General features: G+C 49.7%; 1 protein-coding gene across 2 annotated transcripts in view; it reads right to left on the reverse strand.

The window, feature by feature from the left end:
* The window catches only part of GCC2 (GRIP and coiled-coil domain containing 2), a 161,177-nt gene that overhangs the window by 110,354 nt on the left and 25,399 nt on the right, over window positions 1-25,424 (reverse strand). For both annotated transcript variants that reach the window (XM_075336449.1, XM_075336450.1), the window contains one exon: window positions 22,535-25,207. In XM_075336449.1, the coding sequence (XP_075192564.1) occupies window positions 22,535-25,207 (2,673 nt within the window). The remainder of the gene's footprint in view (window positions 1-22,534; window positions 25,208-25,424) is intronic.

Here is a 25,424-nt window from a genome sequence, read left to right on the forward strand (position 1 = left end):
ACCGCCTGCTGGAAAAAAAAAGAGAATTTTGTTTACTTACCGTAAATTCTTTTTCTTATAGTTCCGTAATGGGAGACCCAGACCATGGGTGTATAGCTTCTGCCTCCGGAGGACACACAAAGTACTACACTAAAAGTGTAGCTCCTCCCTCCGAGCATATACACCCCCTGGATAACCAAATATAGCCAGTTTAGTGCAAAAGCTGAAGGAGAATAGCCACCCACAAGTAGAGACAGAGCAAAAAACCGGAACAACCGGAGCCTCTGTCTAGAACAACAGCCGGTGATAACACACGGAACAAGAAACTGCCAACAGGCAACAGGGAGGGTGCTGGGTCTCCCATTACGGAACTATAAGAAAAAGAATTTACGGTAAGTAAACAAAATTCTCTTTTTCTTCATCGTTCCTATGGGAGACCCAGACCATGGGACGTTTCAAAGCAGTCCATGGGTGGGAAATAAACAGAAAACTGAGAAGTAGGCGAAACCTAACTTCACAAGTGGGCGACAGCCGCCTGAAGGATGCGTCTGCCCAAGCTCGCATCTGCCGAAGCATGAGCATGCACTTGGTAGTGCTTCGAAAAGGTGTGCAGACTAGACCAAGTGGCAGCCTGACAGACCTGCTGAGCTGTAGCCTGGTGCCTGAAAGCCCAAGAGGCACCGACAGCTCTGGTCGAGTGTGCCTTGATCCCCGGCGGGGGAGGCACTTGAGTACACTGGTAGGCATCAGAAATGTCCGACCTAATCCAACGAGCCAGGGTCGGTTTAGAAGCAGAGAGGCCCTTACTCCGACCTCTGGTCAGCACAAAAAGAGAGGTGCGCCGCCTAAGAACAGCGGTGTGTGACACATAGATCCGGAGCGCCCGCACCAGATCTAAAGTATGCAACGCTTTTTCAAAGCGATGAACAGGAGCCGGACAAAAGGAAGGCAATGAAATGTCCTGGTTAAGGTGGAAAGGAGATACCACCTTAGGGAGAAAGTCCGGAGTCGGACGGAGAACCACCTTGTCTTGATGAAAAACCAAAAAAGGTGATTCCGAAGAGAGCGCAGCTAAATCAGAGACTCTCCTGAGGGAAGTTATGGCCACTAGAAAGACCACTTTCTGTGAAAGACGAAACAAGGAAACCGCCCTAAGAGGCTCAAAGGGGGGTTTCTGCAAGGCCGTGAGGACCAGATTAAAGGTCCCAGGGGTCCAAAGGCCGCCGGTAAGGCGGAATGATGTGAGATGCGCCCTGCATAAAGGTGTGCACCTGAGCCAGCCGGGCGATACGCCGCTGGAACAACACTGACAGAGCCGAGACCTGTCAATTGAGGGAATTGAGGGATAGTCTTAGCTGCAGACCGGACTGTAGAAAGGACAGGATGGTCGGCAAGGAAAAAGGCCAAGGGGCATGGCCGGAAGAACGACACCAGGACAGGAAAATTTTCTAAGTCCTGTGATAAATATTGGCCGGGGAAGACTTCCGAGCCAGAGTCATAGTGGAGATGACTTCAGGAGGAATTCCAGAACTCGTCAAGATCCAGGACTCAAGAGCCACGCCGTCAATCTGAGAGCCGCAGAATTCTGGCGGAAAAACGGACCTTGTGAGAGAAGGTCTGGGCGGTCCGGGAGATGCCACGGCACCTCTACGGACAGATGGAGCAGGTCTGGGTACCAAGCTCGCCTGGGCCAGTCTGGAGCAATGAGGATGACCCGATGGCCCTCCATTCTGATCTTGCGCAGGACTCTGGGCAAGAGAGCTAGAGGGGGAAACACGTAAGACAGACGAAACTGGGACCAATCTTGAACCAGCGCGTCCGCTGAAAAGGCCTGAGGATCGTGGGAGCGAGCCACGTAAACCGGGACCTTGTTGTTGTGCCGGGATGCCATTAGGTCCACTTCCGGAGTGCCCCACTTGCGGCAGATTGACCGAAACACTGCCGGATGCAGAGCCCACTCGCCGCTGTCCACGGTTTGACGGCTGAGATAATCTGCCTCCCAGTTTTCTACGCCTGGGATGTGGACTGCGGATATGGTGGACTTGGAGTCCTCAGTCCACTGAAGGATGCGTTGAACCTCCAACATTGCCAGGCGGCTGCGAGTCCCGCCCTGGTGATTGATGTAGGCAACCGCTGTCGCGTTGTCTGACTGGACTCGAATGTGCTTGCCCGCCAACAGGTGGTGAAATGCTACGAGAGCTAGGAGCACAGCCCTGATTTCCAGCACATTGATCGAGAGGGCTGATTCGGACGGAGTCCAAGTGCCCTGTGCTCGGTGGTGGAGATATACTGCTCCCCAGCCGGATAGACTGGCATCCGTGGTGAGAATCACCCAGGACGGGGCCAGGAAGGAGCGTCCCTGAGACAGAGAGAGGGGCCGAAGCCACCACTGAAGAGAGCCCCTGGTCTGTGGCGACAGAGCCACCAACCTGTGCAAGGAAGAGGTCCGCTTGTCCCAACAGCGGAGAATGTCCAGCTGCAGAGGACGCAGATGGAACTGGGCAAAGGGAACCGCTTCCATTGACGCCACCATCTGACCCAGCACCTGCATTAGGTGCCTGATGGAATGAAGGCGGGGCCTCAGCAGAGAGCGCACCGCCAGATGGAGGGACTGCTGTTTGACTAAGGGCAGCTTGACAAGTGCCGGCAGAGTCTCGAATTGCATCCCTAGGATACGTGAGTTTCTGGGTCGGAGTCAGAGTGGACTTGGGCAGATTGACAAGCCACCCGAATTGAACAAGCGTGGCGAGAGTGAGCGAGACACTCCGCTGACAGTCTGCACTGGATGAAGCCTTGACTAGAAGGTCGTCCAGGTAAGGAATCACTGCCAACCCCTGGAGGTGCAGAACCGCAACCACTGCTGCCATGACCTTGGTGAATACTCGAGGGGCCGTGGCTAACCCGAAGGGGAGAGCCACGAACTGGAAATGTTCCTCTCCGATTGCAAAACGTAGCCAACGCTGGTGTGAAACTGCAATTGGCACAAGCAGATAGGCATCTCTGATGTCGATGGATGCCAGGAAATCTCCTTGGGTCATTGAGGCAATGACTGATCGCAGAGACTCCATGCGAAAATGCCGCACCTGAACATGCTTGTTGAGAAGCTTGAGATCCAGGATGGGCCGGAAGGAACCGTCCTTTTTGGGGACTAGGAAGAGATTTGAGTAGAACCCTCTGAACCGTTCCCGGGCGGGAAGCGGTACAATTACTCCGTTGGCCTGCAAGGATGCCACAGCCTGAGAGAAGGCGGCGGCCTTGGAGCAGGGGGGAGTGGACAGAAAAAATCTGTTTGGCGGGCTGGAAGAGAATTCTATCCTGTAGCCGTGGGAGATGATATCCCGCACCCACTGATCGGAGACGTGTTGAAACCACACGTCGCCAAAGTGGGAGAGCCTGCCACCGACCAAGGACGTTGCTGGCTCGGCCAGATAGTCAAGAGGAGGCTGCCTTGGTGGCAGCAGCTCCTGCGGACTTCTGGGGACGCGGCTTCGTGCGCCAGTTGGGCTTCTGGTCCTTGGCTGAGTTAGTGGACGAGGCCGATGGCTTAGAGGACGACCAGTTAGAGGAACGAAACCTCGACTGGTTCCTGCCCTGGACAGGTTTCCTGGCTTTAGTCTGTGGCAAGGAAGTACTCTTCCCACCCGTAGCTTCCTTAATAATCTCATCCAGTTGTTCACCGAACAGCCTCGACCCAGCAAATGGGAGCCCAGCAAGGTACTTCTTTGAAGAAGCGTCTGCCTTCCACTCTCGAAGCCACAAGATCCTGCGGATAGCGAGGGAATTAGCCGAAGCCACCGCAGTGCAGTGAGAAGCCTCCAGCATGGCAGACATGGCGTAGGATGAAAAGGCTGAAGCCTGGGAAGTTAAGGCAACCATTTCAGGCATGGAGTCCCTAGTGAGGGAATGCATCTCCTCCAGAGAAGCAGAGATGGCCTTGAGAGCCCACACTGCTGCAAAAGATGGGGAGAACGAGGCCCCTGCCGCCTCATATACAGATTTGGCCAGAAGGTCAACCTGGCGGTCAGTGGGATCCTTAAGTGAGGTGCCATCAGCCACTGATACAACTGTCCGGGCTGAGAGTCTAGACACCGGAGGGTCTACCTTTGGTGAGTGAGCCCACTCCTTGACCACCTCAGGTGGAAAAGGAAAACGGTCATCAGAACCACGCTTTGGGAAGAGTTTGTCAGGACAGGCCCTGGGCTTGGACACAGTGGCCTGAAAACTGGAGTGGTTAAAGAACACAATCCTTGTTCTCTTAGGCAAGGTAAACTGGTGCTTTTCTGCCAGAGAGGGTTGCTCCTCTGATACTGGCGGATTGAGGTCCAGTACAGAATTAATGGACGCAATCAAATCACTAACATCTGCTTGACCCTCGGTCAGATCAATGGGGCACATGGAGGTCGCGTCTGAGCCCCCAGTAAAGGCATCCTCCTCGTCCTGCGACTCAGCTCTGGAATCAGAGCCGCGGGACGAGGAAGGCGAGGGGACCCTGCGTCTCCTTTTAGGAAGACGGGGTCTGGGAGCAGGTGAAGAATCCTCTGTGAGCTCTGCAGAGCGAGCCGTAGCAGCAGAGGCGCCCTGAGAAGGGGGCTGATGCATGCTCAGCAGAGTCCGGGACAACTCTCCCATGGAGTCGGCAAAAGACTGGGAGATAGACCTAGATAAGGATTCTACCCAAGCCGGGGGTTCAGCCACAGGAGCAGGAGCAGCCGGAGGGACCACTGGGGAGACTCCAGGCTGAGGCACCACCATGTTAGAGCAGGCATCACAATGTGGATATGTGCTCGGTTCAGGCAGTACGAGCTTACATGCAGTGCATATTGAGTACGGCCTTGCAGCCTTGCTCCTAGTGTGAGACATGCTGCTGAGGTGGGGGCTGTGAGCCAGAATGACCCCCAGAGAGTGTATAAGAAGGTCCACAACCGGAGGTTGTGGCTTACCAGACCGTTTGTGTGCCCTCCGGATCCCACAGCTCGGACCCCAGACAGATTAGCAGAGATGCTGCAGCCAGCGCCGATCAGTATGAGAACGCTGATAAAATGGCGCCGGAGCGAGGAGAGGGGGCGGGGCTTAGTCAAAGAGCGGGATCCGGAGGGCCAAGGAGATATACAGGGGAGGGAAACATCTCCTCAGAGAGGAGTGTCCTCCCCTGTGCCGAACGGCCGATGGGCGGAGCCGCACTGTCCCTCTGCATGACTGACATGCAGGGGCAGTGAAAACGAAACTAGGCCGCAGGTGAAGCCGGGGCCTAAATTTTACAATGCGGCCGGCGCGCAGGCACCCTCGGCGCGGTTCTCAGGTGAAAACCAGAGAACCGTCCGGAAATCTCACAAAAGTTAAATAACACACTCTCCCCACAAAGTGCAAGGGACCCCCCGACAATAACGTCTCAACTACTTAGCTTGTGAGACGCAGGGCCAGGTCCCTGAGGGATGAGTGCTCCGTCCGGCAGGATCCTGAAAGGGCTGCAGATGGAGACCGGTCTCCTGCAAGGCAGTGAGAACCGTGCTGGCTCCCACTTCAAGCCAGAGCCCGAGGGATGGTGAAGGAGCGCGGCATGTAAGGCTCCAGCCCTGAAATCAACCTTAACAACACCGCCGACACAGTGGGGTGAGAAGGGACATGCCGGGGGTCCAGGCTTGGACCCGCTTTTCTTCAAACTCTTTAAAATCAAAAATCAGATGAGAATGCCTGTGTGGATGTGTGCCTCCTGAACACAAAGCATTGAACTGGCTATATTTGGTTATCCAGGGGGTGTATATGCTCGGAGGGAGGAGCTACACTTTTTAGTGTAGTACTTTGTGTGTCCTCCGGAGGCAGAAGCTATACACCCATGGTCTGGGTCTCCCATAGGAACGATGAAGAAAAGTGATTTTATCACTAGAGAACTAGTAAACCAGCTGCCATATAGTCCTTCATATTCAGGAGTTCTGTATAACCATGGCCAAACTACTGATTGGCAGCTTTCTTTGTACTATCTGCATAGACAGATAGTTGCCAATCAGTGGCGTGAGCGGAATTATACAGAGCTCAGCATTCATTGGTAGATTTGCAGCAGATAAAACAGTGATTTTATATAACATATAGCAAGCAGGCAAGTCAGTGATACATTGCTGCAACCAGGGTCTCTGCCCCTACACGTGCTCTTAGATGGGGTAGCACAAATTTGGTGACAAATTAACTTTAACAAAACCCTTGAAAAATGGAAAAACAACTACATGATGTGGTACAACTTTAAGAAAAAACGCTGCTGAAATATGCAAGGCAGGATCTGTTTAGGATCCTTTCATACAGCCATATTAGAGATCCATATAACAGCACCCCTACACTGCTCTGTGCCTTTCATTTCATACAGAGGAATATAGACCATATGAAAAAAAACAAAAAAGAAACAAAACTTAGCCTTAAATCACAAATTCTGCATATGTTCCCATCTCATTTTTGCATCTATGAAAGCTATATGTTGAGTAATTCCTAAATCATACTTTCAAAGCATCCAATGGCCCCCATACAGCTGTTCTAGGTTATGGGCATACCCCCAGGGATGGTATGTATTTGTATACCCCCTGGGATGGTAGGTATTTGTATACCCCCTGGGATGGTATGTACTTGTATACCCCCTGGGATGGTGGGTATTTGTATATCCTCCTGGGATGGTAGGTATTTGTATACCCCCTGGGATGGTAGGTATTTGTATATCCCCCTGGGATGGTAGGTATTTGTATACCCCCTGGGATGGTAGGTATTTGTATACCCCCTGGGATGGTAGGTATTTGTATACCCCCTGGGATGGTAGGTATTTGTATACCCCCTGGGATGGTAGGTATTTGTATATCCCCCTGGGATGGTAGGTATTTGTATATCCCCCTGGGATGGTAGGTATTTGTAGACCCCCTGGGATGGGATGTATTTGTATACCCCCTGGGATGGGATGTATTTGTATACCCCCTGGGATGGGATGTATTTGTATACCCCCTGGGATGGGATGTATTTGTATACCCCCTTGGATGGGATGTATTTGTATACCCCCTGGGATGGGATGTATTTGTATACCCCCTGGGATGGGATGTATTTGTATACCCCCTGGGATGGGATGTATTTGTATACCCCCTGGGATGGGATGTATTTGTATACCCCCTGGGATGGGATGTATTTGTATACCCCCTGGGATGGGATGTATTTGTATACCCCCTGGGATGGGATGTATTTGTATCCTTTATTGATTTTTCAATGGGTTGTATTAGGTTATTGTTAGATTTCAAGTTATATAAATCGTGGTAGTATATGGCGAAGGAATTTGCAATATCTTTAGGATGTTTACAAAGGATACTGTTTTTATTTTTAATTGCTGGTATTCTACTTTTAACTCTTTGTTGCTTAATTCTTTTCATCATTAATTTTGTGGGTCTATTAGAATGGTAAAAATTGTTTTTGTTTATTAACGTTACTTTGTTGTACTCTTGGGTTAGTAAAGAATTTAGTTCTAAGCTCAGAGTCAGAATGTGGGAGTGATTTGCATCCGATGGGTTTCTTATTTGTATGTGCTCAGGTTCCCTAATTTTGTCTGAGATTTCTTTGAATTTCTTCAATTTTTGCTTTTTATCTTTGCTGTTAATTTGTATCATTATCCCTCTTATAACCGCTTTATGTGCGTTCCAAAGAAAGCTAATTGAGATGTTGCTTGTGTCATTTTCCTTGAAATAATTTTTAAGGGCTTCTTCAATTACTGCAGTATGTTTTGGGTATCTAAGCAAATACGAATTGCACCTCTATATTCTATCGCTATTAACTAATTTTCCAGAACCTATCTGAAAATTTACAGGGGAATGGTCAGACCAGGTTATTTGACCTATGCTTACAGATTTAAATTTATTTATTGTAAATAATATAGTTAGAACCAAGTCTATTCTTGAAAAAGTCTTATAACAGAAAGTAGTAGAGATGGGTTTTCAAAGCTGCGCCAATGACCAAATGATGATGAAAGTATAAGATTAATGTTGCTTTATTTCATGCTCAGGTCAACGCGTTTCAGGAGACTCAGCTCCCTTCCTCAGGACAAACATACAAAAGAACATCAAATCATTTGATCTTCTTTTGCCTGTTTGTCCTGAGGAAGGGAGCTGAGTCTCCTGAAACGCGTTGACCTGAGCATGAAATAAAGCAACATTAATCTTATACTTCAATCATCATTTGGTCATTGGCGCGGCTTTGAAAAACCATCTCTACTACTTTCTGTTATCAGCCACCGTGGGGGACTGCTGCCGTGACCTGGAGTGACATGCTTTTATAGGAGTTGTGACTTTCACAACTTCAATTGGTGAGTTGAACTGCTTATTTCATAACCCTGTATCTATTGGGGGTAAGACCCTATTGCGCTTCTTTTTCCACAGTCTTTTTCCTTGAAAAAGTCTTATGGGAGTCAGAATAATACGTATACTCTCTTGAACTCGTATTTAAGTACCTGAACATATCAAACAATTCTTCGTCTTCAAGCCAATTATCTAATGTAGGTAAAGAAGGGAATTTTGTTTACTTACCGTAAATTCCTTTTCTTCTAGCTCCAATTGGGAGACCCAGACAATTGGGTGTATAGGCTATGCCTCCGGAGGCCGCACAAAGTATTACACTAAAAGTGTAAAGCCCCTCCCCTTCTGCCTATACACCCCCCGTGCTCCCACGGGCTCCTCAGTTTTGGTGCAAAAGCAAGAAGGAGGAAAAAATTATAAACTGGTTTAAAGTAAATTCAATCCGAAGGAATATCGGAGAACTGAAACCATTCAACATGAACAACATGTGTACACAAAAAAACAGGGGCGGGTGCTGGGTCTCCCAATTGGAGCTAGAAGAAAAGGAATTTACGGTAAGTAAACAAAATTCCCTTCTTCTTTGTCGCTCCATTGGGAGACCCAGACAATTGGGACGTCCAAAAGCAGTCCCTGGGTGGGTAAAATAACACCTCGTAATAGAGCCGTAAAACGGCCCCTTCCTACAGGTGGGCAACCGCCGCCTGAAGGACTCGTCTACCTAGGCTGGCATCCGCCGAAGCATAGGTATGCACCTGATAGTGTTTCGTGAAAGTGTGCAGGCTCGACCAGGTAGCCGCCTGACACACCTGCTGAGCCGCAGCCTGGTGCCTCAAAGCCCAGGACGCACCCACGGCTCTGGTAGAATGGGCCTTCAGCCCTGAGGGAACCGGAAGCCCAGCAGAACGGTAAGCCTCGAGAATTGGTTCCTTGATCCACCGAGCCAGGGTTGATTTGGAAGCCTGTGACCCTTTACGCTGGCCAGCGACAAGGACAAAGAATGCATCCGAGCGGCGCAGTGGCGCCGTACGAGAAATGTAGAGTCTAAGTGCTCTCACCAGATCTAACAAGTGCAAATCCTTTTCACATTGGTGAACTGGATGAGGACAAAAAGAAGGTAAGGAGATATCCTGATTGAGATGAAAGGGGGATACCACCTTAGGGAGAAATTCCGGAACCGGACGTAGAACCACCTTGTCCTGGTGAAACACCAGGAAAGGGGCTTTGCATGACAACGCTGCTAGTTCAGACACTCTCCGAAGAGAAGTGACTGCTACTAGAAAAACCACTTTCTGCGAAAAGCGTGAGAGAGAAATCTCTCTCATTGGCTCGAATGGTGGTTTCTGAAGAACCATCAGCACCCTGTTCAGATCCCAGGGTTCTAAAGGCCGCTTGTAAGGAGGAACGATGTGACAAACCCCCTGCAGGAACGTGCGTACCTGTGGAAGCCTGGCTAGGCGCTTCTGGAAAAACACAGAGCGCAGAGACTTGTCCCTTAAGGGAGCCGAGCGACAAACCCTTTTCCAGTCCAGATTGAAGGAAGGACAGAAAAGTGGGCAAGGCAAAAGGCCGGGGAGAAAAACCCTGAGCAGAGCACCACGACAGGAAAATCTTCCACGTCCTGTGGTAGATCTTGGCGGACGTTGGTTTCCTAGCCTGTCTCATAGTGGCAATGACCTCTTGAAATAATCCTGAAGACGCTAGGATCCAGGACTCAATGGCCACACAGTCAGGTTGAGGGCCGCAGAATTCAGATGGAAAAACGGCCCTTGAGATAGCAAGTCTGGTCGGTCTGGTAGTGCCCACGGTTGGCCGACCGTGAGATGCCACAGATCCGGGTACCACGACCTCCTCGGCCAGTCTGGAGCGACGAGGATGACGCGGCGGCAGTCGGCCCTGATCTTGCGTAACACTCTGAGCTACAGTGCCAGCGGAGGAAACACATAAGGGAGCTGAAACTGCGACCAATCCTGAACTAAGGCGTTTGCCGCCAGAGCTCTGGGATCTTGAGACCGTGCCATGAACATCGGTACCTTGTTGTTGTGCCGGGACGCCATGAGGTCGACGTCCGGCACCCCCCAGCGGCAACAGATCTCCTGAAACACGTCCGGGTGAAGGGACCATTCCCCTGCGTCCATGCCCTGGCGACTGAGATAATCTGCTTCCCAGTTTTCCACGCCTGGGATGTGAACTGCAGAGATGGTGGAGGCCGTGGCTTCCACCCACATCAAAATCCGCCGGACTTCCTGGAAGACTTGCCGACTGCGTGTGCCGCCTTGGTGGTTGATGTATGCCACCGCTGTGGAATTGTCCGACTGAATTCGGATCTGCTTGCCTTCCAGCCACTGCTGGAATGCTTTCAGGGCAAGGTACACTGCCCGTATTTCCAGAACATTGATCTGAAGCGACGACTCTTGCTGGGTCCACGTACCCTGAGCCCTGTGGTGGAGAAAAACCGCTCCCCACCCTGACAGACACGCGTCCGTCGTGACCACCTCCCAGGATGGGGGTAGGAAGGATTTCCCCTTCGATAATGAAGTTGGAAGAAGCCACCACCGAAGGGAAGCTTTGGTCGCCTGAGAGAGGGAGACGGTCCTGTCGAGGGACGTCGGCTTCCTGTCCCATTTGCGTAGGATGTCCCATTGAAGAGGACGCAGGTGAAACTGCGCGAAAGGAACTGCTTCCATCGCTGCCACCATCTTCCCCAGGAAGTGCATGAGGCGCCTCAAGGGGTGTGACTGGCCTTGAAGGAGAGATTGCACCCCTTTCAGTAGTGACTGCTGCTTGATCAGCGGAAGCTTCACTATCGCTGAGAGGGTATGAAACTCCATGCCAAGATATGTCAGCGATTGGGCCGGTGTCAGATTTGACTTCGGAAAATTGATGATCCACCCGAAACTCTGGAGAGTCTCCAGGGTAGCATCGAGGCTGCGTTGGCATGCTTCTTGAGAGGGTGCCTTGATCAGCAGATCGTCCAAGTACGGGATCACCGAGTGACCCTGAGAGTGTAGGACCGCTACTACAGTAGCCATAACCTTGGTAAAAACCCGTGGGGCTGTTGCCAGGCCGAACGGCAGTGCCACGAACTGCAGGTGTTCGTTTCCTATGGCGAAGCGCAGGAAGCGCTGGTGCTCCGGAGCAATCGGTACGTGGAGATAAGCATCTTTGATATCGATCGATGCAAGGAAATCTCCTTGGGACATTGAGGCGATGACGGAGCGGAGGGATTCCATCCGGAACCGCCTGGTTTTTACGTGTTTGTTGAACAGTTTCAGGTCCAGGACAGGACGGAAAGACCCGTCCTTCTTTGGGACCACAAACAAGTTGGAGTAAAAACCATGGCCCTGTTGCTGAAGAGGAACAGGGATCACCACTCCTTCTGCCTTCAGAGTGCGCAACGCCTGCAGAAAAGCCTAGGCTCGCTCGGGAGGCGGGGATGACCTGAAGAATCGAGTCGGGGGACGAGAGGTGAACTCTATCTTGTAACCGTGAGACAGAATGTCTCTCACCCAGCGGTCTTTTATTCGTGGCAGCCAGGTGTCGCAAAAGTGGGAGAGCCTGCCACCGACCGAGGATGCGGATTGAGGAGGTCGAAAGTCATGAGGAAGCCGCTTTGTTAGCTGCCCCTCCGGTGGTCGTTTTAGGACGTGACTTAGACCGCCATGCATCAGAGTTCCTTTGCTCTTTCTGAGGCCTTTTGGACGAGGAGAATTGGGACCTGCCCGCGCCCCGAAAGGACCGAAACCTCGACTGCCCTCTCCTCTGTTGGGGTATGTTCGGTTTGGGCTGGGGTAAGGATGTATCCTTTCCCTTGGATTGTTTGATGATTTCATCCAAACGCTCGCCAAACAATCTGTCGCCAGAAATTGGCAAACTGGTTAAGCGCTTTTTGGAAGCAGAATCTGCCTTCCATTCCCGTAGCCACAAGGCCCTGCGGAGTACCACCGAATTGGCGGCTGCAACCGCCGTCCGGCTCGCAGAGTCCAGGACAGCATTAATAGCGTAAGACGCAAATGCCGAGGTCTGAGTGGTAATGGACGCCACTTGTGGCGCGGACGTGCATGTGGCTGCTTCAATTTGCGCTTGACCTGCTGAGATAGCTTGTAGCGCCCATACAGCTGCGAATGCTGGGGCAAAAGAAGCGCCGATAGCTTCATAGATGGATTTCAACCAGAGCTCCATCTGCCTGTCAGTGGCATCTTTGAGTGAAGCCCCATCTTCCACTGCAAGTATGGATCTAGCCGCCAGTCTGGAGATTGGAGGATCCACTTTGGGACACTGAGTCCAACTTTTAACCACGTCAGGGGGAAAGGGATAACGTGTATCCTTAAGACGCTTAGAAAAACGCTTATCTGGACAAGCATGGTGATTCTGGACTGCCTCTCTGAAATCAGAGTGGTCCAGAAACATACTCGGTGTACGCTTGGGGAACCTGAAACGGAATTTCTCCTGCTGAGAAGCCGACTCCTCTGCCGGAGGAGCTGAGGGAGAAATATCCAGCATTTGATTGATGGACGCAATAAGATCGTTCACTATGGCGTCCCCGTCTGGAGTATTAAGATTGAGAGCGCCCTCAGGATCAGAATCCTGATCAACTGTCTCCGCTTCATCAACCCGAGGTTCCACTCGCTGAGACCCTGAACAATATGATGATGTCGAGGGAAAATCTAAGCGAGCTCGCTTAGTCGGTCTGGGGCTGGGGTCTGTGTCAGAACCCTCAGCCTGGTATCTATGAGATACCCCGGGAGGACATTGTTGGTCCAACTGAGGGGGGCCAGGGAACAAAGATTCAACAGAGTCCCTGTGCTGAGATATCGGCCTGGACTGCAAGGCTTCTAGTATCTTAGCCATAGTCTCAGAGAGTTTTGCAAACTCTGTCCCAGTCACCTGGACATTGTCAGCAGGTGGCTCCCCCTGGGCCCCTCTTAGCAGAGGCTCTGGCCGAGTAAGTGTCATAGGGCCCGAGCACTGTACACAATGAGGGTCAGTGGAACCTGCCCGTAGCGGGGTCGTACATGCGGCGCAGACAGCATAATAAGCCTGTGTTTTGGCACCCCTGCCTTTTGTGGGCGCCATGCTATTATCTTCCCTGAGCAACACAATAGGGTATATAGCCAGAAATCAACTGTGCACCCTACAGTGTAAAGTATATACCATAAACATATACTGTATAGTTACACTACTGCACAATGGGGCTAGCACCACAGGTGCTGCTTACCACCCGCTTCAAGCGGTTGTGAGGCCACCCAAGTCCCTGCCTGGGTCTCCCAGACTTTGTCCCCCTCTGCTGCGTCCGAGGAGCTGACAGGAATGGCTGCCGGCGTCCTGAGGAGAGGAGGGAGTCGTGGGCGTGGCCCAGAAAGTGCGGGAACTGGAGCCGCACTGTGCACAGTGAGAGGGGTGGAGTATGCAAAGCATGCTCCAGCCCTCAGTGCTGCTCGTTCTGTGCAGCTTCCCGCCCTTCCCCTGCCTGTCAGGGCTGAGGGCGGGAGGAAAAGAGACTAGGCCGCAAAAAGCCGGGGACTCGAGTAATAAGCGCGGCCGCCGTATAAGCGCGGCCAGCGCGGAAGTCCCCGGCGCACTACAAGTCCCAGCCGCGCCGCAGAGTTCCGTGGCAGCGGCGGTCAGCGCGGCAGTCCCTATACATAAACACACTCAGCAACGCTGAGTGTGTAATGGCACATTTTAACCCGGTCAGCGCCGCGGTCCCCGGTGCACTAGCACACCCAGCAAAGCTGAAGTGTTGCTGTGCGCGGTCCTCACAGGGATACAGAGTATCTCCACGTAGCAGGGCCATGTCCCTGAACGGTACCCGGCTCCTATCCAGCAGGCTCCACAGGAGTTGTGGACGAAGCACGGTCTCAGTGCCTGGAGACCGATAGGATCCCACTTCACCCAGAGCCCTGAGGGGGATGGGGAAGGAAAACAGCATGTGGGCTCCAGCCTCCGTACCCGCAATGGATACCTCAACCTTAACAACACCGCCGACAAAAGTGGGGTGAGAAGGGAGCATGCTGGGGGCCCTATATGGGCCCACTTTTCTTCCATCCGACATAGTCAGCAGCTGCTGCTGACCAATCTGTGGAGCTGTGCGTGCATGTCTGCCTCCTTCGCACAAAGCATAAAAACTGAGGAGCCCGTGGGAGCACGGGGGGTGTATAGGCAGAAGGGGAGGGGCTTTACACTTTTAGTGTAATACTTTGTGCGGCCTCCGGAGGCATAGCCTATACACCCAATTGTCTGGGTCTCCCAATGGAGCGACAAAGAAAGATATCTTGTTTTAGATGTTGAATCTAGCATGCCATTTGGTACCATATTAAAATCACCAAAAAGAATCAAATCCCCCTTCTGAACTTCTGACAATAGTCATCAACTTATTAAGGAAGTGTATCTGGCTTCTATTTGGTGCGTATACATTAACAAATGTATATATTGTGTTGTTGATTTTGCAAACTATTATGCAATACCTACCTGCATTATCAGATACTTTAGTAATAAGTTCAAAGGTTACAGAATCTCTAATTTGAATAGCCACTGCAGCCTTTTTTTTTTTAATTTGAGGAAGTATATTTGTGGGAAAAACGTCTATGGTTGAATGAAGGCGGTTTGGATTTTTTAAATTTTGTCTCTTTGAGACCTACAACATCCGCCTTTGATTCATTCAGGAATTTCCATACCGCAAACCTCTTCCTCGGACTGTTTAGTCCCCTGACATTATATGGATGGGATGTATTTGTAAACCCCAGGGATGGGATGTATTTGTATATATCTTTCACTACATAGTAAAGCACAATTTACTTTGCTGTCCTATGAAGAGGGATCCTGTAAATAAAAAAGGAATGTACAATGGAGCTACAAGTGTTGATGACAATGTGCACGCACCCATATGCCAAGTCAGATGTGAGAGATATTTTGCATTTTGTGACAAATTCACTAAATATTTTACATTCTTCATTACAAAATATGATATCCACAGTGAATATCTCCCCAGCTTTTCCACATCATGAGCAGGCTGCAGTGCTGAAAGCACTAGATGTCCATTTACAACAAGCACTGCATAAGAATCCTTTCTCAATCAGTTGGTTGTAAAAATGGCACCAACCAGCAGATTAATGAGAAAAACACTGGTCTGATGTTCATACTGGCATGCACAATCATTTTGCAGGAACCATGTTCCCCAACACCTCTTGTGAATAGAAAGTCCAACATAACATCATGCTCGCGTCATTCCACAGTAACAACCTCATGTTGGGCCTACAAATCAAAGAAGGGAATTTTGTTTACTTACCGTAAATTCCTTTTCTTCTAGCTCCAATTGGGAGACCCAGACAGTGGGTGTATAGCTACTGCCTCTGGAGGCCGCACAAAGAACTACACTTAAAAGTGTAAGGCCCCTCCCCTTCTGGCTATACACCCTCCCGTAGGAGTACGGATTCCTCAGTTTTAGTACCAAAGCAAGAAGGAGGAAAGCCAATAACAGTTTCAAAAACAAATTCAATCCGATAACAAGATCGGAGAACTTAAGAAACAACATGAACAACATGTGCACCCGAAAAACGAAACCCTAAGAACAAATAGGGCGGGTGCTGGGTCTCCCAATTGGAGCTAGAAGAAAAGGAATTTACGGTAAGTAAACAAAATTCCCTTCTTCTTTTTCGCTCCTAATTGGGAGACCCAGACAGTGGGACGTCCAAAAGCAGTCCCTGGGTGGGTAAAAAGATACCACATGAACGGGCTGTCAGACAGCCCTTTCCTACAGGTGGGCCACCGCCGCCTGAAGGACCTGTCTACCTAGGCTGGCATCTGCCGAAGCGTAGGTATGCACTTGATAGTGTTTGGTAAACGTGTGCAGACTCGACCAGGTAGCCGCCTGGCACACCTGCTGAGCCGTAGCCTGATGCCGCAATGCCCAGGACGCACCCACGGCTCTGGTAGAATGGGCCTTCAGTCCAGATGGAATCGGAAGCCCAGCAGAACGGTATGTGTGAAGAATTGGTTCCTTGATCCACCGCGCCAGGGTGGATTTGGAAGCTTGCGATCCCTTATGCTGACCAGCGACTAGGACAAAGAGCGCATCAGAACGGCGTAGAGACGCCGTGCGAGAAATGTAAATCCTGAGTGCTCTCACCAGGTCCAACAGATGTAAACCTTTTTCAAATTGGTGAACTGGATGCGGACACAAAGATGGCAAAGTGATATCCTGATTGAGATGAAAGGAAGAAACCACCTTGGGAGAAAACTCTGGAATTGGACGCAGTACTACCTTGTCTTGGTGAAACACCAGGAAGGGAGATTTGCAAGATAACGCCGCTAGCTCGGACACTCTTCGAAGAGACGTGACCGCCACAAGAAAAACTACTTTTTGTGAAAGCCGAGAAAGGGAAACCTCTTTCAAAGGCTCGAAAGGCGGCTTCTGGAGAGCAATGAGAACCTTGTTTAGATCCCAGGGTTCCAATGGCCGTCTGTAAGGAGGAACGATATGACAAACTCCTTGGAGAAACGTGCGTACTTTAGAAAGCCGTGCCAAGCGCTTCTGAAAGAATACGGATAGCGCGGAGACTTGACCCTTGAGAGCTAAGCGACAAACCTTTTTCCAACCCAGACTGCAGGAAGGAAAGAAAAATTGGCAATGCAAATGGCCAGGGAGAAAACCCCTGAGCCAAGCACCAAGCTAAGAATATCTTCCACGTCCTGTGATAGATCTTAGCTGAGGATGGTTTTCTAGCCTGTCTCATTGTGGCAACAACTTCATGAGATAAACCTGAGGCCGCTAGGATCCAGGACTCAATGGCCACACAGGCAGGTTCAGGGCCGCAGAATTCAGATGGAAAAACGGCCCTTGAGACAGCAAATCTGGACGGTCTGGTAGTGCCCACGGTTGGCCTACCGTGAGATGCCACAGATCCGGGTACCACGACCTTCTTGGCCAGTCTGGAGCGACGAGAATGGCTCGATGGCAGTCGGACCTGATTTTCCGGAGAACTCTGGGTAACAATGCTAGAGGTGGGAACACATAGGGGAGTCGGAATTGCGACCAATCCTGAACCAAGGCGTCTGCCGCCAGCGCTCGGTGATCGTGAGACCGTGCCATGAAAACTGGGACCTTGTTGTTGTGCCGTGACGCCATCAGATCGACGTCCGGCGTCCCCCAGCGGCAACAGATCTGCTGAAACACGTCCGGGTGAAGGGACCATTCTCCTGCGTCCATGCCCTGGCGACTGAGAAAGTCTGCTTCCCAGTTTTCCACGCCTGGGATGTGAACTGCGGATATGGTGGACGCTTTGCTTTCCACCCACGTCAAAATCCGCCGGACTTCCTGAAAGGCTTGGCGACTGCGTGTTCCCCCTTGGTGGTTGATGTACGCCACCGCCGTGGAATTGTCCGACTGAATCCGAATCTGCTTGCCTTCCAGCCATTGTTGGAAGGCTCGCAGAGCAAGATAGACTGCTCTGATTTCCAGAACATTGATCTGCAGGGTGGACTCTTCCTGAGTCCACGTCCCCTGACCCCTGTGGTGGAGAAACACCGCTCCCCACCCTGATAGGCTCGCATCCGTCGTGACCACTGCCCAGGATGGGGGTAGGAACGACTTTCCCTGTGACAATGAGGTGGGGAGAAGCCACCAACGCAGAGAGTCCTTGGCAGTCTGAGAGAGGGAGACAGTCCTGTCGAGGGACGTCGATTTCCCATCCCATTGGCGTAGAATGTCCCATTGTAGAGGGCACAGATGAAACTGCGCGAACGGGACCGCCTCCATTGCTGCTACCATCTTTCCTAGGAAATGCATGAGGCGCCTCAGTGAGTGCGACTGGCTCTGAAGGAGAGATTGCACTCCTGTCCGTAGCGAACACTGCTTGTCCAGTGGAAGCTTCACTATCGCTGAGAGAGTATGAAACTCCATGCCAAGATAAGTCAGAGATTGGGTCGGGGTTAGATGAGACTTTGGAAAGTTGATAATCCACCCGAAACTCTGGAGAGTGTCTAGTGCCACCTTCAGACTGTGTTGGCATGCCTCTTGAGAGGGTGCCTTTATAAGCAGGTCGTCTAGATACGGGATGACCGAGTGACCTTGCGAGTGCAGAACAGCTACTACTGCTGCCATGACCTTGGTGAAGACCCGGGGGGCTGTTGCCAGACCGAAAGGTAACGCTACGAACTGCAGGTGTTCGTCGTGTATGACGAAGCGTAGGAAACGCTGATGCTCTGGCGCAATCGGCACGTGGAGATACGCATCTTTGATATCTATTGATGCTAGAAAATCTCTTTGAGACATTGAGGCTATGACGGAGCGTAGGGATTCCATCCGGAACCTCCTGACTTTTACGTGTCTGTTGAGCAACTTTAGATCCAGGACGGGTCGATACGATCCGTCCTTTTTTGGGACCACAAACAGATTGGAGTAAAAACCGTGACCTTGTTCCTGAAGAGGGACGGAGGTCACCACTCCTTCCGCCTTTAGAGCGGCCACCGCCTGCAACAGAGCATCGGCTCGGTCTGGTGGTGGAGAAGTTCTGAAGAAACGAGTTGGCGGACGAGAACTGAACTCTATCCTGTACCCGTGAGACAGAATATCCCTCACCCAACGGTCTTTGACGCGTGACAGCCAAATGTCGCCAAAGTGGGAAAGCCTCCCACCGACCGAGGGTGTGGGAATCGGAGACTGCAAGTCAGGAGGACGCCGTCTTGGCAACGGTTCCTCCGGCTGTCCTTTTTGGGCGTGACTGAGACCTCCAAGAATCTGAGCGTCTCTGGTCTTTTTGAGTCTTTTTTGACGAGGCGAATTGGGACCTGCCCGGTCCTCGAAAGGACCGATAACCAGACTGACCCTTCCTCTGTTGGGGTTTGTTTTGTCTGTGTTGCGGTAAGGATGAGTCCTTACCCTTGGAGTGTTTGATGATTTCATCCAAACGCTCTCCAAACAATCGGTCACGAGAAAAAGGCAAATTGGTTAAGCACTTCTTGGAATGAGAATCTGCCTTCCAATGTCTCAACCACAGGGCCCAACGCAAAACAACGGAGTTGGCTGACGCCACTGCCGTGCGGCTTGTAGCGTCAAGAACAGCATTAATCGCGTACGACGCGAATGCCGCCATTTGCGAGGTCAATGGTGCTACCTGCGGGGCAAATGCACGTGTGACTGAGTCGACTTGCACAAGCCCGGCTGAGATAGCTTGGAGTGCCCATACGGCAGCAAAAGATGGCGCTAACGACGCTCCAATCGCTTCATAGATGGATTTCAGCCAGAGCTCCATCTGCCTGTCAGTGGCATCTTTAAGTGCCGCTCCATCTTCAACTGCAACCAAGGATCTAGCTGCAAGCCTGGAAATTGGAGGATCCACTTTTGGACACTGGGTCCAACCCTTGACCACCTCAGGGGGAAAAAGATAGCGTGTATCTTTAAGCCGTTTAGAAAAACGCCTTTCCGGATAAGCGTGGGGTTTCTGGATTGCGTCTCTAAAGTCAGCGTGGTCCAGAAAAGTGCTTAATGTACGCTTAGGATATCTGAAATGGATTCTCTCGTGCTGCGAAGCTGACTCCTCTACAAGAGGAGCTGGTGGGGAAATATTTAACATCTTATTGATGGACGCTATAAGATCATTAACTATGGCGTCACCATCTGGTGTATCTAGATTGAGAGCGGTCCCAGGATCAGAATCCTGATCAGTTACGTCCGCCTCATCACCCATAGATTCATCTCGCTGGGATCCTGACCATTGAGATGAATGTGAAGGCCCCTCATAGCGAGCCCGCTTAGGTTGCCTGGGGCCATCGTCCGAGTCAGAGTCTTCACCCTGAGGTGTATGTGCCCGTCCCGGAGCTTGGAGGTAATTCAGCTGAGGGGGACCAGGGGGCAATGATTGCACAGTGTCCGTGGCCTGAAGTACAGGCCTAGCTCGCAATGTGTCAAGAATTTGTGACATAGTGAGAGACATTCTGTCAGCAAAAGCTGTAAACTCAGTTCCTGTCACCTGGACAGCATTCACAGGTGGTACACCCTGGGTCACGTCCAGCAGAGGTCCCGACTGTGCAAGTGCCGCAGGGGCCGAGCACTGCACACAATGGGGGTCAGTGGAGCCTGCCGGTAGAAAAGTCCCACATGCGGTACAGGAAGCATATAATGTCTGTGCCTTGGCACCCTTGCGTTTTGTGGACGACATGCTGTTGGCTCTCTGCAATGTGAGAGAGTCTATAGCCAAAGGGCGACCAGCGCTATGCAGTACAAAGTATTTGCAGGAACAAAATACTAAGATTACTACTGGCACAAGAGGGGGTGAGCCCTGAGGGCTGCTTACCGCCCGCTGAATAGCGGGTAAGAGGCGCAGAATTCCTTGTCTGGGTCTCCCCGGCTCCCCTCTGCAGCTCAGCGTGTCAGCAGGAATGGCTGCCGGCGTCTGTGGAGAGGGGCGGTCCGTGGGAGTTCCCAAACAAAAGTGCGGGAAACAGTGTCCCCTCTGTGCCTATTGTGAGGGCTGGAGTATGTAAAAACGACTCCAGCCCTCAGCGCTGATGCACTGACCAGCGTCCCGCCCCTCTCCTGACTGGCAGGTCTGGGGGCGGGAACGAACGGAACTAGGCCGCAAAAGCCGGGGACTCGAGTTATCAGCGCGGCCGCCGTAAAAGCGCGGCCCGCGCTGAAGTCCCCGGCGCACCACAAGTGCCAGCCGCGCCGCAGTCCCAGCGGCCGGCGCGACCGTTTCCCAAAAGTGTGCCTGCTTCAGCGAAGCTGAATGAGGCCATGGCACAAGCGCCGCAGCGCTGATGTCCCCGGCGCACTACAACACCCAGCATGCTGCGGTGTGAGCGCCAAATGCACGGGGACACAGAGTACCTTGAGGAAGCAGGGCCATGTCCCTGATGTACTCCGCTCCATCCAGCATCTTCTCCAGGGGCTGTAGATGGAGCACGGTCTCAGTGCCTGGAGACCAGTAAATCCCACTTCACCCAGAGCCCTGTAAAAAGGGATGGGGAAGGAATCAGCATGTGGGCTCCAGCCGCCGTACCCGCAATGGGTACCTCAACCTTACAAACACCTCCGACATACAGTGGGGTGAGAAGGGAGCATGCTGGGAGCCCTGTATGGGCCCTCTTTTCTTCCATCCGACATAGTCAGCAGCTGCTGCTGACTAAAAACAATGGAGCTATGCGTGCGTGTCTGACCTCCTTCGCACAAAGCTAAAACTGAGGAATCCGTACTCCTACGGGAGGGTGTATAGCCAGAAGGGGAGGGGCCTTACACTTTTAAGTGTAGTTCTTTGTGCGGCCTCCAGAGGCAGTAGCTATACACCCACTGTCTGGGTCTCCCAATTAGGAGCGAAAAAGAAAGAGGCGCTAGCGACTCCATCAGGTAGAAGGTGGTTTGCAAGGCTCCCACCCGACACCATTAGAACTTGGCTGCTGGACCTGGATTGTGCAAATCAATATGCTCCTCTATAAAAATATTCAGAAAGACAGAGTATTGTGTAAATAGGGAATGTGTTGTATACTGTATGGGGGCACAACTATCTTATTAATGACTGTCAACCCATGTGAATGACATTTATGAGCATGGTAAAAGTCAACTTGGGCTGATTTCTGCCCATAAATGAGTGTCGATTGACTTACATAGTCATCTTTTGCGAGTATGTGACCAGAAATTGGTCAATGTCCTTTAGTATACTGATGTCTTTTGCTGAGTTTTTTGCTCTTTGTGGATAGGATTTTAAAAACCTCATCCACATGTAATGGACAGTAAATGGCGATACATTAGCAGTGAGGCATGCACACCACAAATCCAAGGATATTCTATCACGTATGAATGTGACTTAATTAGGAAGTCTTATAAATAAAACACAAGAAACCTCAAGCTTTGACTTATTAGCCCTCAAAATAATAAAACCCCAACAGCTTAATTGTGTCTGTTCTTTATATCAACTATTATTGAGGCAAATAAAATAGTAAAGAATGGGAGAAGATCCAGGTTGACCTATCTAGACTTGCATAAGATTGCTCTTCATACAGATTGTTCATCCATCAAGTCGCCATGGGTTGAGATCAAGCTGAAGGACAGAATTTAAATAATAATAATAAAAAAAAAAAAAAAAAAAAAAAGTAGTGAAAGTAGTACTGTAGATACTGCACTGACATAATGATAATGGAAGATGTCCTTCTGAAATGTCGGGTATATGGCTTGGACCAAAAACAACCCCCTTCACTTGAAATCCAGTACAATTTTTACATGGAGAATATATGAAGCACGGGCTGGTGTGCCTTACCTCGCCATCAGTCTCATCCTCCATACCCTCTTTGTTTTTTACTATTGAATCCTCTTGTGCTCGTTCACTAGACATTACATCAGCATGCTTTTCCTTCTGTATAGCATTCAGGTCTGTGGTGAGAGTTTCTATACGAGAGAGCAAGTCGTGATTATCTAGTTTTGATTTCTCAAGCGCATGCTTCATCTCTAGCAGATCTCCTTGGAGGGCTTCTTTGTCTCTCAACGTCTCCTCCAGCTCTTCCTTCAGTAGTACCTTTTCTTTAGAGTAGTCACTTAACAAGGCTCTCAGGTCTGAGTACTGCATTTCATACTCGTCATGGAGCCGCTCAAGCTGAGCAGATGTCTCCTCTTTCTGTGAGATTAGATTTTCCTTTTCTTCCTTTAGTTGGAGAACGGCTTTGTTAATATTTTCAATAAGCGGCACGAAATCTTGATCTGTGCACTCAATGGTCAGTATATCCTGAAGAATACAAAGCTGTTGAGAAAATATTTCCAAACTCTGCTCTTTACTTGTAAGAATCCTAGTTAGTTCATCCTTCTCTTCCGATATCAGTTGTACCTTTTTTCTCATGTTACCTAGCTCATCAATGGAAGCGAGACAATGACCATGTTCGAACACAAGTCTATCAAAGTCTTTGGAAAGAACTTCCTTCTGTTCACAGAGTTGTAACACTTCATCTTGCCACCTTCGGGAGTCTGTTTCTGTTTTTTCTTTGTCGAGATGCAAGCTGTCTATTTGTTGCTGGAGATTTTCAATCCCCTCTAAACTCTGCTCGGTCCTGCTCAGTTTCTCTGTCAACTCCTCAACTGTTTGCTTCAACTGTGCGATAAGCCTGACATGACTTTCTGCTTCTTGCTGGAAATCCAAAGCCTTTGATTGCTCGTTCTTCAACATTTCCTGCAGGTCAAGAAGCTCCTTGCTCGTATGCTCCATGCTAGAAGATATGTCGGTGTTTTGCTTGGTTGTCTCGTCTATTTTCAGTTGGAGATCTTTTAATAATTGTTCTTTTTCAAGTAAAGTAGCTGTAACTTCTTCATTTTTTTGCTGCCACCAAGTAATTTGGAGGTGAGAATCTTCAGTGTCACCTTGATCGGTTGGCAACACAGATTCTTGCAGTTTTTCTGTGAGTTCCTGAACAGTTTTCTTAAGCTGTGCATTAAGCACAGCCTGGCTCTCAGCCTCTCGCTGCATTGCCTCCACAGAAACTTGCTCGCTCTTGTACATTTCTTGCAGTTTTTGGATCTCTTCATGGAGAGAAGATAGCTCAGCGTTTTGTTGGCTACTTTCATTTACTTTAATCTGCAGCTCTTTAACAAGCTCGTCCTTCTGATGCAGCGATGCTAGATGTTCTTCATTATTTTGGTGTAGCTTTGTGATTTTAACTTGCAGTTCTTCATAATCACTTTCCTTTGATGACAGTGCATCAACTTTACTCTGGAGCTGATTCACAGTTTCGAGAAGGTCATTTTTATCTTTGTAAGCAGCTCTCAGCTTCTGCTGAAGTTCATGGACATCCATGGCCTGCTGATTCTTCATAGTCTCAAACTCTCGGCTGATCTTACCGGCAGAATCCTGAAGTTCTGCCTGGAGGCTGACAAACGTTTCTCTCAAGTTCTCATAGCTGCTCACTGCCTCCTCCTTTTCTTGATAAAGTTTTTCACACTGCTCTTTTAAAATGTGAATTTCGTGGACAAAAGATAATTTTTCATCTTCATACCGTGAGGTTATTGCCTGTTTCAGCTCATATATTTCTTTCTTGTGCTCATCTCTCAAGCTCTTAATATCTGTGGCTTTTTGCTGGCACAGCAGTTTATAGTCCGTTTTTGTACACTCAAGCTCAGTCTTTAATTTTTCTATTAAACCATGATACTCCTCTATGGCAAGCTGAAGCTCATTTATCTTAAACTCTAATTCCTCGCGTTCATGGAAATATTCACTCTTTAAGTTCTGTACTTCCCTCTCCAGACCAGTCTTTAGATTGTTTGTGTAGGTGAGTTCATCATGTAAGAGACTTTGTTGAGATTCCAATTCTTTAACGACACATTTGAGCCCCTGGACTTCATCCTCACTTTGGCATATGACATTTTGCTCTTCAAGAATGTCATTATTCTTTAGACTTGATTTATTGTCCTCTTCGAGCATTTTCTCTCTTACTTGATATTGATTAATTATTTCCTGCAATGAACTTCTCTCTTTCTCAGATTCATTGGTGGAAGACTCAAGCTCATGCATTAGGTTTGAGACTTCCTCTTTGTGCAGAGCTTGTAACTCTAAGATTTTGGCATGGAGATCTTGGATCTCACTAAAGTGCTGTTGTGAAGCGGTTTGAGCATCTTTCAGTTTGGCCATTCCATTATTCTTCTCTTCTGTAAGACAATCTATGTCTTTCTGCAAATGAGATATCCTTTCTTCATAGTCCTGATGCATACATTGGATGTCTTTCTCCAGCTTTATTACATTGTCGTCTTGTTCTTGTTTTTGGCTCAGTCTTTCAGTAAACTCCTTTTGTTTCAGAAGTGCATCTTGTAGTTCTTTTTTTAAAGTATCTACATCTTCCTTGTGATTGATTTGGGACTGTGACAGGTCACTTTTTAATGCTGCTATTTCTCCTAGCAGAGTGTTGTTGGAATGCTCTAGGTGTTGTAGGTCACCATCTTTCTTGGCAGTATCCTATGAAAACATAATTAATAAGCTGTTAATAGATGAAAACATTACATTTATTTTTTGCTTGGGGAAAATAAAAAACATGATTCCTAACACATTTACTTAGGTTATTATCAGAGATAATATCATGGAACATGTGAAGAATTACAAGCCTGCAAAAGGTGGCATCGTAACACTGAGGAGCTTGAGGACTTGATGGTCACTAGTATGTACCAAAACTAAA

This window comes from Anomaloglossus baeobatrachus, chromosome 2, assembly GCF_048569485.1.
Source record: "Anomaloglossus baeobatrachus isolate aAnoBae1 chromosome 2, aAnoBae1.hap1, whole genome shotgun sequence".
Taxonomy (NCBI): Eukaryota; Metazoa; Chordata; class Amphibia; order Anura; family Aromobatidae; genus Anomaloglossus; species Anomaloglossus baeobatrachus.